The 16,514-nt window shown below is 40.1% G+C and overlaps 2 protein-coding genes across 2 annotated transcripts in view; one reads left to right on the forward strand and one right to left on the reverse strand.

Moving 5' to 3' along the window:
- LOC106089478 (uncharacterized) overlaps positions 1–16,514 on the forward strand; it is a 239,719-nt gene that overhangs the window by 129,760 nt on the left and 93,445 nt on the right. The gene's annotated exons all lie outside the window — the stretch shown is intronic.
- Positions 7,946–12,350, reverse strand: LOC131996402 (cytochrome P450 6d1-like). The gene is made up of 5 exons (XM_059366072.1): positions 11,805–12,350; positions 11,576–11,737; positions 11,054–11,508; positions 10,739–10,987; positions 7,946–8,263 (listed from the first exon to the last, which is right to left on the reverse strand). The coding sequence occupies exons 1-5, from the start codon at positions 12,332–12,334 to the stop codon at positions 8,100–8,102; spliced, it is 1,560 nt and encodes a 519-aa protein (XP_059222055.1). The 5' UTR covers positions 12,335–12,350; the 3' UTR covers positions 7,946–8,099.

Consider the following 16,514-nt stretch of genomic DNA (forward strand, 5'->3'; position numbering starts at 1 on the left):
CAACGCATTGCCAGTCATACACAAACCAATGTACATACATATGAATGACTGGCACGTGCATGCTAACGATTAGATTACAGTCGCCTCTTCGTTTTATGCTGTTTTTTGATGCTGCTTCTGCTGCTGTGAAGATTCTAATGCTTTGAATGGCACAGTGGCTTCTGGGAACAGGCACAAAATAGGTGTTTTTTATCCACTAACATACGATGGGGGGTGAACTAATCTAACCATTTCGCTTGTAACTCCTTAAATATTGATCTGAGACCCCATCTTATATATAAAAATCAATTTGTGTTTGTTTGTATGTGTGTGTGTTCCTTATAGACTCAGAAACGGCTGAACCGATTTTATTGAAATTTTCACTGATGGTTCATAATGATCCCGTGGTAACATTTTTTGATATCTGAAAATTAGGGTAAGGGGGAGGGTCCGCTCCCCCTTACCCTAATTTTCAGAAACGCCAGATCTCAGAGATGGATGGTGCGATTTAAGCGAAATTTTGTGTGCTCACATATAGTATCCCTTTAAATAAAAATTTGGTATCCAAATTTCGGATGGGGTACCCAGGGGGGTGCCCCACCCTAAAACCTACCAAACATATATTTAGACCAATCACGGCAATATGGGACTCAAATGAAAGGTATTTAGGATAAGAAAACGTATCTGATATCCAATTGTCGGACCAAGTGTTAGGGGGACCACCCCAAGCCCCAAAACACCCCTAAATCGGACATATTTACCGACCATGGCAATATGGGACTCAAAAATAAAAATTTGGTATCCAAATTTCGGATGGGGTACCTAGGGTGGGCGCCCCACCCTAAAACCTGCCAAACATATATTTAGACCAATCAGGACAATATGGGACTCAAATGAAAGAACACGAATCTGATATATATTTTCAAAGCCAAGTCACTGAGTGGCCGCTCCATCCCCCAAAACTCCCCCCAAACAGGTCATGTTTGCCGACTAAGGAAAAATGGAGCTCAAATAAAGGGTATTTGGGAGGAGACCATGAATCTGACATCAACATTCGGGACCAACTGTCTAGGGGACGTCCCACTACCATAGCAACCCCCAAGTAGGACGTATTTGCTCACCAACACAATTTGGGTCTTCCAGACTGTGGAGCGCGATACTCATAGTTTTTAGGGCCCATACTCCAAACCGGACATATTTGTTGGCTTTTTCAATAAGGGGTTTAAGTGAATGGTATTTGAGATTAGAAACGAATTTGATATCTAATTTTGAGACCAATAGCAATATGGGGTTCAAATATATGAGAATAGAGTACGTTGCTGATATATTTTCAGGGCTTAGTGATTGGTGGACCACCCCACCCCCCAAAACACTCCTAAATCGGGCATATTTACCGACCATGTCAATGTGGAGCTTAAATGAAAGATATTGGGGGGTAAATCAAGAATTGATACCCATTTTGGGGACCAATTTTCTGGGGGTCTACCCCTTTCCCAAAATACCCCACAAACAGCTATTTTTACTGACCATCGCAATATGAGGCTCAAATAAAGGTATTTGGGAGTACAATACGAATTTGATATCCAAATGTAGGACCCTGTATTTAGGGCATCACCCCTTCCCCAAAACACCCCCCAAAGGGTAAACATTTTTCGACCATGCCAATATGTGGCTCAAATGAAAGGTGTTTGACATTACAAAACGAATTTGATAACCAATTTTGGGACCATGTGTTTGGGGGACGCCTCATCCTGTAAACTCCCCCTCAAATGGCAATATGGGGTTTAAATAAATCATATTTGAGAGAAGAGCACGATGCTGATATTTTTTCAGCGCCAAGTGTCTGGGGGACCACCTGTCCCCCGAAAGCACCCCTAAATCAGACATCATGAGAATATATGGCTGAAATGAAGTATTTTAAGAATGAAGTACAACTTACATCCAAACTTAAATTCGTAGACCAATAAAGATCATATGGGATTCAGATAAAGGCACTTGTATTGTTAAACTGTTTGTCAAGAGATATACTATTTTCGCAGCATGGTATTTCACTAAAAGCCCTTTAATTGTCGAGAATAAATATTTAATTTGTTCCGTATAAAGTAAAAGAAGGCGCAACGGAGCGGGCCTGGTCCAGCTAGTACGATATAAGTACAACATACCAGCGTACAGCCCTTGAATGCCATCACACCTTACATGATTGAAAATTCTTCTAAACAAAGATAAAACGTGTCCTATAGTGGTTCTGGTGTGTGGTGATCTTCGGCTTTCCTTTTTCTTTGCAGGAATATCTCCGATCATTGAACTCGCCTCGAAAGAGAAACAAAGCGAAGATATTTTTTTATATAAATTTTGTTAAAAAATTACAAAAAAATAAGTGCGAGGAGTCGACTCCGGAGTCGCAGTCGAACAATCTTCTCCCAGTCGGAGTCGAGTAAAAATTGTTCGACTCAGCAGCCCTGTTTCCAACCACTGTGCTAAGTACGGCCCACATAGTCCCTTATAAACTGAGATAACGATTGGTCTTCTACAACTCCCAGTTGCTTCAATTTGTGCCTGATTTGGCATTTGGCAAATTTGTTACGTAAAATACACATTTGTCCTCAAGTATTTTGATTTGTGGAAATTTTTTGCAAAATCCATAGAGTTGTTTTCCCAAGATTAGCCCGGGCCGAACTTATCACATACTTGTTATTATTATTTTTTTTTTTCAGAGCAAATATTTATTTCACACTCATTCAAGTAGCAGATAATTTTTATTTACATTTTAACATTAATTAATTTCTTCTAGATTCCATAATTTTTTAACCAAAAAGGACTTTAGCCTAGAGTGGTAAAATCAAGCGATCCGTTGATTTTGGGAATTTTTTTGATACTAATGCTTGAAATTTTTGGTTTGACCTATGAATAATTGCCTCATCCTTTATCTACATGAGCGAAACAAAATAAATGTGGGTTTCTTATCGCCTGCCTGTCAGAAGTACCTGCTCTTAATGGACAAGCCTAAACTATCAAGCAGCAATAAATGCCTATTCACTGTTGTATAGGGTGATTTTTTAGCTATTATTTTTTTGGAAACGATGGTTCAAATATCAAGCATCTTCAGTTTGTTCTATAATTTAACCATGAATCGTCTTTTAAACGAACAACGCTTGCAAATTATTGCCTTTTATTATCCAAATGTGTGTTCTGTTAAGAAAGTTCCTCGCTCGCTTCTTCCATTTAACGACGAAGCTCCCTTTTGGCTTAATTGGTACGTGAATAAGCAGAATTGTCGATTTTGGAGTTAAGATTAGTCAGAAGCATTGTAAGAGCTACTAATGAATCCTGAAAAAGTCACAGTTGGTGCGGTTTATGGGCTGGTGGCATCATTGGACCGTACTTCTTCCAAGATAATGCGAATCGTTACGTTACGTTACGTTACGATATCCAAAATTTTTTTGCAATAGCTTGACTTGCATGACAAGTGGTTTCAACAAGACGGTGTCACATGCAACACAGCACGCGTAACAATGGACTTATTGAGAGGGAGGCGAGTTCGGTGAACATTTTATTTTACGTTCGGAACCGGTCAATTGGTCGCCTAAATCATGCGATTTAACGCCTTTAGACTATTTTTTGTGGGGCTATGTTGAAGCGCATGTCTATACAGACAAGCCCGCTTCAATTGACGCATTAGAAGACTCCATTGAAGCATTTATTCGTGAGATACCGGCTGAAATGTTGGAAAGAGTATGCCAAAATTGGGCTAAGCGAATGGACCATTTGAAACATTAAGTTATTTGGACCGTACTATCGATTCAAATAAAGTTTTCATGAATTTTTCTGAATTTTTGTTTTTGAAAAACTTTTCTATAGATTTTAAAAAATCACCCTTTATGAATGCCAAACATACTCATTCCTCTACCTGTCATGATATGTACCTGAGTGCATATTTTTTTGTGATAAAACTAAGCTATTGGAAAATTGTAATCAGCAGATGCAATCTGTGACCACATTAATTTTAATCCACTTAAGGATGGCCCACAGTGGTATAGAATTAAAATTCATCATGCATATAACTACTTTAGTAATGGTAATTGAAAATAGAGGCATTTTAGCTTATTTAAAAACTTTGTTGAAAGTTTTGTACTATAACAAGTAGGGGAAGGCAAAGGTCGGGCGTTGCCGACTATATAACACCTTACACCTACCCTATAAGTGAAAATTGAGAGCGATATTTAATTGTGAATCGAACTTGATGAAGGTTTTCAGATAGTTTAAAACTAATTCATATCAAATTTCGAACAAATGTAAAGAAATTTAGTAACTGCGATATGCATGAAATTTAGTAACTGGATATGCATGGACATTAGGGTGTCCCAAAAACCAAAAATTTTGTTTTTTGAAACGCGTACCCTCCATTTTTCCCTCTTTTGATACCAATAAGCAAAATACGTTTATGGTGATCAGTTAACAATAATCCGTGCCTCCACGACATCTAAAGTTGGATGTATTCGTTTTCAATTGGGTATTTTATATGCTATAATAAAATTGGTGCACTAAGTATACATTAACATGGAATTTATTACAAAACCACAAACTGCACCCTGCACTACTACTGTAGATGTGAAAAAATGTGCAGTTCGATTCAGAAATTCCTGATGATCCGGCTTAGCCATGTCCGTCTGTCCTCATATCCTTTCTGTGCTGATAATCCGTTTGTCGTTTTTTATACCCTCCACCCTTAGATGTGGGTATATTAATTTTGTCATTCCGTTTGTAACACTTCGAAATATTCGTCTAAACCACCATAAAGCCATTGAGCTTTTAGAGGGTGCAATTGTTATCCGACCGTTTTGAAATTATGCGAATTTTGTTTTGGTATGACTTCCAACAACTGCGCCAAGTACGTTCTAAATCAGTCCATATCCTGATATAACCTCCATATAAACCTATCTCCCGATTAGATTTCTTCAGCTTCTAGAGGGCATAATTCTTGTTCGATTTGGCTAAAATTTTGCATGAGGTGTTTTTTTAAGACTTGCAACAACTGTGGTAAGTATGGTCTAAATCAATACTTAACCTGATATAGCTGCCATGTAAACCGATCTCTCGATTAGACTTCTTGAGCCTATAGAGGGCGCAATTGTTATTGTTATTGTTTTGAAGTTATGCGAATATCGTTTTGGTATGACTTCCAACAACTGCGTCAAGTTTGGTCGAAATCAGTTTATGTCCTGATATAGCCTCCATATAAACCCATCTCCCGATTTGATTTCTGCAGCTTCTAAAGAGCGTAATTCCTGTTCGATTTGGCGATTAGACTTCTTGAGCCTATAGAGGGCGCAATTGTTATCCGATGGTATTGAAATTTTGCACATATCGTTTTGGTATGACTTCCAACAACTGCGCCAAGTATGTTGTAAATCAGTCCATATCCTAATATAGCCGACATATAAACCAATCTTCCGATTAGATTTCATCAGCTTCTAGAGGGCGTAATTCTTGTCCGATTTGTCTGAAATTTTGCATGAGGTGTTTTTTATGACATACGACTACTGTAGTTAGTATGGTCTACACCATTCAATAACCTGATATAGCTGCCATATAAACTGATCTCCCGATTAGACTTCTAGAGCTTCTGGAAGGCGCAATTCTTATCGGATTTGGCTGAAATTTTGCATATGTCGGTATGACTTCCAAAGACGGTGCCAAAATCGGTTCATTCTGAGCCTCTTGAGGGCGCAATTATTAATCAACTTGCCTGACATTTTGGAGCTGATATTATTCTTTGATTTGTATGTCGAGACCTACGGTCCATATCGGTCAATTACTTGATAAAGCTCATATATTCGTATATTCGAAAAATAGTTCGTAGAACTTGATAATTGCGGTCCATGGTGGAGGGTATATAAAATAAGACCGAACTTAGCACAGCGCAATATAAATATCTGGTTATGAAGAATTTACCAGATTTAAAGCCGCATTGATAGGTGCCAATTATCTCTTTGACTTAAGGTTTTAATCTTCCACACAGTACGCTCGGGAGTACATTGTATGAGTTGCAAATTTACAATTTGCAACTATGCTATCATCGTCATACAGCTCGTGATTCACACGACGCCTATATTCGCCATTAAATCAAACTGGTCCATATATTTTACGATGAATCTTTATCTCAGTTGGCACATTCCGTCTTGTCTCCTTTCATGTGTACGGGACATAGTACGCTGAGGTTCCAATAATCGGGTATGCGTTCTTCTAGCCAGATCTCGCAGACAAGCTTATGCATACGCCTTATCAGCATGTCGCCTCCGGGCTTAAATAGTACAGCGCGCAACCCGTCGGCTCCTGCTGGCTTGTTGTTCTTAAGTCGGGTCACTGCTACTTAAACCTCATTTTGACTGGGGGTAAAAATGCTATACCATCGCCAGGGATTGGTTCTGCGGTATCCTCTTCGGCGCCATCGTCGGACACTAGCAGTTGAGTAAAATGTTCTTCCAATATCCTCATCGCGCAATCTGTATTAGTTACAAGATTTCCTTCTTTGTCTCTGCACCAAAGGCATCGGTTGTCTCATCGGTTCGCTCACACTCACGTCTTTCCATTTCCTTTTCTATCTGCAGAGTACACATTTCTCCTCTCTATTTTTCTCCAATACCTCTCCTTTACCTCTTCTTCAACTGGCACATTGCTACTGATTTCAGGGTTGCTCTTTATGCCGCATTCTTGGCTTCGGTGGCATCCCGACACTCTTGGTCATACCATGGGTTTCTTAGTGAGGCGTCCGGTCCCCAATAACGGATTTCGCGGCATTTTCCATGAATTGGGCAATGGTTTGCCACAGCGCGATTATATCATCGGAACAAGAAGTGCTTTCATCAAGCAGTTGGGTCAGGCGAGTAGAGTGTGCCGTTGCCATCTATTGCGTTTGCAGCTTTACAGTGTTCAGCTTCCCTGCAGTGTCAGATGTTCAAACGGGTGCGAACCTTTGCTGCAATAAGGTAATGATCCGAATCTATATTCGCTCCTCGGATCGATCGTACATCTAACAAAATCTGGTGCTGCTAACATGTTTTTTGCCGCGGCGAAATCTATTAGCTTCAACCCTTAATCGAACGTTATCTCATGGAGGCTAAACGTTTCGACTGTTGGACCAAAGATGCTTTCCTTTCCTATCTTCGCGTTTAAATGTCTCAGAACGATTTTAATATCATTGATGAAGAAGCGGTCCTATTCTCCCTCTAGGCGCTCGTAGAAAATCTCCTTGGTCTGCTCGTCCTTGTCTACCGTCGGGGCATGCGCACATATAAGGCTGATATTGAAGAATTTGGCTAGAAGAGGCTAGCCATAATGCACATATATGGCTAGCCTCTCATCCACCGGAGTTAAGCTTGAGACAAGATGTTTTTGTCTCCGACTAACCACAAATCCACAGCCAAATTCATGCTTCGTGTTGGCAGCTACAGTACAGTTCGTCACCGTTTCTTGTTGTCATTCCCATACCATTCCAAGTCCATTGCACTTCCTGTAAGGCGGTAATATCTGCCTTGTACTTCTCCAATACATCCGCCAGCGCGTGTACCACACCTTCTCTATAGAGAGTGCGGACATTCCTGGTATAAATCCGCAAATTATGGTTCTTTTTACGTTTGCATCGGTCATCAACTTTAGGGGGATCCGTTTTTTCTATTCTTTGGTTTCCCAGAGTGATTTTTATAGTTTTCCGGGGGCCGGTTTCTAGCCCAGCGACCCAATCGCATGGGTTTTGTGGAACCGCACATGTATCCTTTACAAATTGGATCAGTTAAAAAATTAATTGAAAATTTCAAAAACTTCAACCAATTTTTAACTGAATATTCAATTCTTTAAGCTGAAAATTTTTTCAATTACAATACTTTTCCAAAAACCGGTGGTTGATATTATCATTAGAATCAGTGATTGAATCAGTTTCAATTAGAAAAAACTTAATTGGATCAATTAATTTCGTGATTGGAAATGATTTTTATTTTTTTTTTCAGTGTAGGGTATTCAAATTTATCATCTTCATATAGCCAAAATATTCAATGCTGACTGACTAATTGTTATTCAATTTTGCTTATGAACTATGGGCATATTAAATGGTTTTCACATTTTCTTCATTTTCTCTTCGATAGAGGAATGTTTAAGCCATCTTTCGGCACTAAAACCGGAGCAGTATGAAAGACAAATTCAATTTCTTTACGTGGCATTGGTTCAATATTGAAATTGGCCAAAACTTTCACTAGAGCAGTTTTACTGTTTACTATACCCATGCGTTGAGCTGAAAGGAAAAAAAGAAAGTAAGAATTACTAAGATGTAAAAGGAGTACTAAGTTCGGCCGGGCGGGAATTTTATATACCCTCCACCATAGATCGCATTTGTCAAGTTCTTTGCCCGGTATCTCTTTATAGGCAAACAAAGGATAATGGATTTCTATGCTATCCATTACCCTTATCGGGGTCCTTACAAGGCTCAAGCCATGTTTGGCCCCTATTCGAGCTGATATCGTTTAATATGTTTATTCCTTAGTTTGGAGCACATCCAATTGAGGGGGAGTTTTTTACCGTTAGAGGGACTCTGTGGAACAGCGAAGAAAGCGGTAGAATGACGAAAGTCCTATGGGGAGTTCCGGATCGTGAGCGGACGAAGCTATTACTGAAAGGAAGTAAGACGGAGGTCAGTATAGCTTTTGGTATCGTAACGGGATACAAAGGACTATGAGCTCACTGATGTAAAATCGGCGCCACAAGTGATAGCATGGGTAGGGCATGTGGGGAAGATGATGAGGGGTAGGAGCATTTCCCAGGTCATTGCCCAGAGTTTGCGGCAAAACGACACCGATACTTAGATGGGGACACAATACCAGACATGAACCAACTTAAGGGCGTGGCATGGCAAACAATTAAGGATTTTGTCCTTCGAAAAACTCGAATTTGCCCATAAACATTCCATTAAGAAACAGGGGCGAATTTCTCACAAATCAATGAGTGCTGTCCGATTCAAGTTTAAGCTTCCTCCTTTTTATAGCCAAGTCCGAACGGAGTGACGCAGTGCGACACCTCTTTTGAGGAGAAGTTTTTACATCGCATAGTACCTCACAAATGTCGCCAGCATTAGGAGGGGATAAACACCGCTGGAAATTTTATGATGGTCTCGCCAGGATTTGATCCCAGGTGTTCAGCGTCATAGGCGGACATGCTAACCTCTGCGATAGGGTGGCCTCCGTCCGTCCGTCTGTCGAAATCACGATAGAGGTCAAACTCGTAAACCTTGCCGCTTGAAATTTTGCACAGATAATTAATATCGATGTAAGCTTTTGGGGATTGCAAATGGGCCATATGGGTTCAGATTTAGATATAACTCCCATATAAATCAATCCCCGATTTGACTTCTTGGAAGCCGTGATTTTCATCCGATTAGGCTGAAATTTTGCACGTAATGTTCTGTTATGACTACCAACAACTGCGTCACGCTCGGTTTAAATCGGTCAAGAACCTGATATAGCTCCCATATAAACCGATCTCCCGATTTGACTTCTTGAACCCTTACAAGCCGCAATTTTTGTCCGATTTGGCTGACATTTTGAACGTTGTGTTCTGTTATGACTTCCAACAGCTGGGTCAAGTACGATCTAAATCAGTTTATAACCTGGTATAGCTCCCATATAAACCGATCGCCCGATTTGACTTCTTAAGCCCTTACAGGCCGCACTTTTTGTTCGATTTGGCTGAAATTTTGCACGTAGTGTTCTGTTATGACTACCAACAACTGTGCCAAGTATGGTCCAAATCGGTCAAGAACATGATATAGCTCCCATATAAACCGATCTCCCGATTTGACTTCTTAAGCCTCTGGAAGCCGTAATTTTCATCCGATTTGGCTGAAATTTTGCACATTGCGTTCTGTTATAACTACCAATAACTGTGCTGAGTACTGTCCGAATCGATCTATAACCTGATATAGCTCCCATATAAACCGATCTCCTGGTTTGACTTCTTCAGCCACTGGAAGCATCAATTTTCATCCGATTTGGCTGAAATTTTGCACATTGTGTTCTGTTATGACTTCCAACAACTGTGCCTAGTAAGGACCAAATCGGTTAAGAACCTGATATAGCTCCCATATAAACCGATATCCCGATTTGACTTCTTGAGCTCCTGGAACCCACAATTTATGTACGATTTGGCTGAAATTTTGCACATAATGTTCTGTTATGACTTCCAACAACTGTGTCTAGTAAGGTCCAAATCGGTTAAGAACCTGATATAGCTCCCATATAAACGGATCCCCTGATTTGATTTTTTGAGCCCCGGGAAACAGCAACTTTCATCCGATTTGGCTGAAATTTTGCACATTGTGTTCTGTTATGACTACCAACAGCTGTGCCAAGTATGGTCTAAATCGGCCTACAACCTGATATAGCTCCCATATAAACCGATCTCCCGATTTGCCTTCTTGAGCCCCTGGAAGCCTCAATTTTCATCCGATTTGGCTGAAATTTTGTACGTAATGTTCTGTTATGACTTCCAACAGCTGTGCCAAATCAGTTTATAACCTGATGTAGCTCCCATATAAACCGATCTCCCGATTTGCCTTATTGAGCCTCTGGAAGCCGTAATTTAGGTCCAAATCGGTCTGTATCCAGATATGGCTCACATATTTTAACAGTATCCCTGGTGGTGGGTTCCCAAGATTGGGCCCGGCCGAACTAAGCACATTTTTACTTGTTATAACTTTGCAATAACTCTAACTTACCCACACAATGTCTAGGTCCATCACCAAATGGCATATAGGCAACAGCATCATAATCTTTGGAGTCTTCGCCAAAACGTTCCGGTTTGTAATCAAGAGGATTGGGAAAGTACTGAGGATCACGATGCATGCCCAACAAGGATATTATAATAGCTGTGCCTTCTGGTATGACAAGTTTCGTTTCAGGCACTTGATACTGCTTAGTGCATTGGCGATTGAGGAAAGGCAAGGCAGGATATTTCCGAGTAGTTTCTAAAATTAATAAATAACCCTCATAACTTCCAAATTACTTATCGATTTGTCAACAAGAATTCAAACCTTTAACACACAAATCCAAATACTTCATATCCTGTATGGCCTCATAAGTTAAATGTCCATCTGGCTTAAGGCCATACCTTTCGAGTATCTCATCCACCTCGTTTTGGGCTTTGGCGAATATATCCGGATACATGGCCATTTCATAGAGCGTAAATGATATGGTGGCAGATGTCGTCTCTGAGCCGGCCATGTAGAATAGAAACGAATTTGCGGCAATCATGTCTATGGACATGGCCTTCTTAAAATGTTCCGCTTTCGTCTCATTCGTCGTACTCCAGACTCGTTCATTATCTTCGGATATTTTGCCAGTATTTCTGAGCTGAATTAAAAGTTGCAACAAATCTTTGCGTATAACTCCATGCTTTTCACGATACTCTATGGTATGGCTGACTATGTCTCTAAGACGATGGGATATGGAATCTTTGACTCCCAATGAGGATAAAAATTTAGCCACACTATTAATAAAAAATGAAAAATAATCCAAAGCTAAAGATTTTATACGTGTTTTGCTTTCACACTTACGGTGGACTCACAAAACTCGTGAGATTGCGCAAACGCCTTAAAAAGTTCGTTTCTTCATTACCCACCACAAGTTCACTTAGTTTGCGAAACTCATTGTTGGGATTAGAGAAGCTATCAATGTCCAGACCAAATATAACCGAACCTATAATATCGATGGCATAGCTGCCAAGAGAAATTTGATTTGTTATAGGAACATTGCTTTAACCTTTTTTAAGGGTTTTCAACTCACTTTGTCGTCACTCGTTTTATTTCCATGTCATGGCTCTGACCATCCTCCAATTCTTTGCCCAAATATTTGATCATCTTATCTCCCACAGCATCCACAGTCTCAAACATAGCCTTCAGTTTTGCCGAAGAAAATGAAGGCGTCAATTTGGTACGCAGAGTACGCCATGATTGTCCCTCCAAGTTGAAAAGACTTGCTGTTAACGGATCATTCTTCTCATCCACATACAGACCACGATCATGGAAACTTCCAAAATCTGTAGTCAAAATTTGTCGCACCAATTCAGCATCTCTCACCAATAGAGTGGGCTTGAAGAACATATAAAAGCCCACCACCTTATCCTTCGTATATTTCTCATACAAATCGGCAATGATGAGGCCAAAGTGACGTTCTTTCCTAGAGAGTTTAGTCAAGGATCCATAAGGTATTAGAGGTTCATCGGTGGCAAAACCCAGACGTTGCCACTTCGAATAATGACGCTTTATTAGCACATATAAGGCTATTAGGCACCAAATCAATAATACTACTAACATGGCTACAATCTTCTTCACTTGTTGTTGGTCAGACACCGTCTACCAAGAATGAGTTTCGTTAAACACTGAATGAATGTTGTACTAAGTGGCAGCATAAATATGGGTTTTTATAAGCCAAAAAAAAATTTTTCTTTGCCAAATGATTTGCAAAAATAGCAGATTTTTGCAACAATTTACATTATTGCGAAATAGAAAGTACAACAAAAAATATACATATATTGAAAATAAACAACAGTTCTAATACATCAAACATCTGCACTAGAGTGTCCCAAAAAAATTTTTTTTTGAAACGCTTACCACCAAAATACAATCAAATAACGATAACCCGTGTCGACTCTTCGTCCAAAGTTGGGTGTAGTACTTTCTTAGGAAACCAGTTCAGGATTTTACGTCCTGCCATGAAATACGTTAGCGAAGTACTTAAATGTCGTGATGATTGATTAACTAATACGACCTCCACCTTGATTACAAACAAGTAAGAGCGCGTTAAGTTCGGCCGGGCCGAATCTTCTACACCCTCCACCATGGATCGCATTTGTCGAGTTCTATGCGCGGTATCTCTTTTTAGGCAAACAAAGAATATAGAATAAGAACTGTTATGCTATTGGAGCTATATCAAGTTATAGTCCGATTTGGACCTTAAATGAATGCTTAACATTATAGTGTTATTGTGTAATATGTCAGTTCATTTGGATAAGAATTGCGCCTTGTAGGGGCTCAAGAAGCAAAATCGGGAGATAGGTTTGTATGGGAGCTATATCAAGCTATTGATCGATTCAGACCATATTAGACACGTATGTTGATAGTCATGAGAGAGGCCGTTGTACAAAAGTTCAGCCAAATCGGATGAGAATTGCCCCTTCTAGAGGTTCAAGAAGTCAAGATCCCAGATCGATTTATATGGCAACTATATCAGGTTATATACCGATTTGCACCATACTCAGCACAGTTATTGGAAGTCATAACAAAACATCTCATGTAAAATTTCAGTCAAATCGGACGAGAATTGCGCCCTCTATAGGCTCAAGAAGTCAGACCCAAAATCGGTTCATATGGCAGCTATATCAAACCATTGACCGATTTGTATCATACTAAGTACAATTATTGAAAGTGATACCGAAACACAATGTGTAAAATTTCAGTCAAATCGGATGAGAATTGCGCCCTCGAGAGGCTCAAGAAGTCAAGACCCAAGAGCGGTTTATATGGCAGCTATATCAAAACATGGACTGATTCGAACCATAATTAGCGCAGTTATTGGATGTGATACCAAAGCACTACGTGCAAAATTTCAGTCAAATCGAACGAGAATTGCGCCCTCCAGAGGCTCAAGAAGTCAAGACCCAAGATCGGTTTATATGGCAGCTATATCAAAACATGGACCGATTTGGCCCATTTACTAGCCCAACCAACCTTCAATAACAAAAAGCATTTTTGCAAAATTTCAAGCGGCTAGCTTTACTCCTTCGAAAGTTAGCGTGCTTTCGACAGGCAGACGGACGGACGGACAGGACTAAATCGACTTAAAATGGCCTGACGATCAAGAATATATATTATTTATGGGGTCTAAGGAGCATATTTCGAGATGTTACAAACAGAATGACGAAATTAGTATACCCCCAACCTATGGTTGACCTCAACCATAGGTTGGGGGTATACTAATTAAATTCGGCCGGACCGAACTTTGGATACCCACAACCTTGGGTTATACATGTAAACAACTTTTTGTCATAATCCGGTGAAAAATGCACAATTTATGCCCCCATAGCAGCTATATCGAAATATGGTCCGATTTGGACCAAATTCGGCACGAGCATTATTGAGTGGTCTAATAAGTACAAGTTCAATTTTGTGGAACAAAATTTTAGTCTATTTGTTTGCTATATCCAAGATATCGAGAAGACGCATAAGTCATTGTCTCAAATTTCAGAGAAATCGGACTATAAATGAGCCTTTTATGGGGCCAAGACTCTAAATCGAGAGATCGATCCATATGACAGCTATATCCATATCTGAACCGATCTATCCCAAGTTTCGGCAAGATCGGACAGCTCATGCGCTTTTTATGGGCCCAAGACCTTGAATCGATAGATCGGTCTATATGGCAGCTATATCCAAATCTGGACCGATTTGTGGCAAATTGAAGAAGGATGTTGAAGACCCTAACAAAACTCACTGTCCCAAATTTTTGGCAACACAACTCACTATCCCAAATATTGGCGAAATCGAACAATAAATGCGCCTTTTATGAGCCCAAGACCTTAAATCGAGAGATCGGTCTATATGGCAGCTATTTTGATGATGAAGGCCCTAACAAAACTCACTGTTCCAGATTTTGGCAACACAACTCAATATCTCAAATTTTGGCAAACTAGTTGAATAAATACGCCATTTATGGGTCCAAGACCTTAAATCGAGAGATCGGTCAATATGACAGCTACATCTAAAACTGGACCGATCTGGGGCAAATTGAAGAAAGATGTCGAGGGGCCCAACACAACTCAGTGTCCCAAATTTTGGCGACATCGGACAAAAAATGCGCCTTTTATGGGCCTTAGACCTTAAATCGTGAGATCGGTCTATATGGCAGCTATATCCATATCATGACCGATCTGAGCCAAACTAAAGAAGGAGGTCGAAGGTCCTAGTACAACTCACTGTCCAAAATTTCAGCAAAATCAGATAATAAATGTGGCTCATATGGGCCTAAGACACTAAATCGGCGGATCGGTCTGTATGGGGGCTATATCAAGATATAGTCCGATTTAGCTCATCTTCGAACTTAACCTGCTTATGGACAGAAAAAAGAATCTGTGCGAAGTTTCAGCTCAATATCTCTATTTTTAAAGACTGTAGCGTGATTTCAATAGACAGGCGAAGAGACGGACGAATATGTCTAGATCGTCTTAGATTTTTACGCTAATCAAGAGTATATATACTTTATAGGGTCGGAAATTGATATTTAGATGTGTTGCAAACGGATTGACAAAATGAATACACCCCCATCCTTCGGTGGTGGGTATAAAAAGTCACAGTTTGGTGCGGTTTATGGGCTGGTGACATCATTGGACCGTACTTCTGCCAAGATAATGTGAATCGTAACATAACTGTGAATGGTGAAAGCTACCGTGAGATGATATTCAACCTTTTTTTTGCCCAAAATGCAAGACAAGAACTTGACATGCATTAAATGTAGTTTCAACAAGTCGCTGCCACAGCACGGACTTATTGAGGGGCGAGTTCGGTGAACGATTTATTTCATGTTCGGGACCGGTCAATTGGCAGACTAAATCGTGCTATTTAATGCGCTTAGACAATTTTTTGTAAGGCTATGTTAAAGCTACCTTAGCGATAGGATAGATTGTGGCGCCGGTTTAGCAGCCAATCGTCCGGAAAACTTGGGGAGATATCTTTGAAACAAGTAAAAGTGTGCTAAGTTCGGCCGGTCCGAATCTTGGGAACCCACCAGCATGGATTCTGCTAAAAATTTTTACAAAATAAATTAACCTGAAGGGCATAATTTTAGTCTACGTACCAAACTTCTGCCAAACCAGCAAAAAGCTCTAGGAACCGAACAAGGACGATTGAGAGACCAAGGATGGAGACTCTATCGGGTTATAGACTGGCTTGGATCGTATTTGGTACAGATGTTGAAAGTCGTAAAAGAGCATCGCATTCAAATTTTCTTCCAAATCGGACAAAAAGAAGAAAACAAATAAAGGCGTGCTAAGTTCGACCGGGCCGAATCTTGGGTACCTACCACCATGGATTTCGCTTAAAATGTACCCTTATTAACTGAGTTTGTATCTGAATTATTTTGGTCATATCGGGATATCGGTTCCTTTGGGGGCCTACATCACCTTACTGACCTATTCGGGCAAAACTTGGCACTGATGTTGTAAGTCATAACATAGGTTTCGGAGTAAATTTTAAACCAAAATCAGGTGAAATTTTGGGTTTCTTAGGGATCAAGAAGTCAAAATCAGGGATCGGAGTACATGGGGCTGTTTATATACCAATTCGAATCATTCTTGGCGTGGATGTTGGATAATACAAATTTCAGCCAAATCGGATGAAAATAGTTGCTTTCAAGGAGTCAAAGGAGCCAAGAAGTCAAATCCCGGAATCGGTTTATATGGGGGCTATATCCGCTATAGACGACTAGGATAGTACTAGGCAC

This window comes from Stomoxys calcitrans, chromosome 3, assembly GCF_963082655.1.
Source record: "Stomoxys calcitrans chromosome 3, idStoCalc2.1, whole genome shotgun sequence".
Classification (NCBI taxonomy): Eukaryota; Metazoa; Arthropoda; class Insecta; order Diptera; family Muscidae; genus Stomoxys; species Stomoxys calcitrans.

Excerpts from the sequence above, each read along its gene's own strand:
- LOC131996402 (XM_059366072.1), bottom strand. The coding sequence starts at position 12,334 with ATGTTAGTAGTATTATTGATTTGGTGCCTAATAGCCTTATATGTGCTA. Across the intron at positions 10,988-11,053 it reads TTTGGATTTGTGTGTTAAAG|AAACTACTCGGAAATATCCT; the intron begins GTTTGAATTCTT and ends TATTAATTTTAG. Across the intron at positions 8,264-10,738 it reads TGGACCTAGACATTGTGTGG|CTCAACGCATGGGTATAGTA; the intron begins GTAAGTTAGAGT and ends TTTTCCTTTCAG.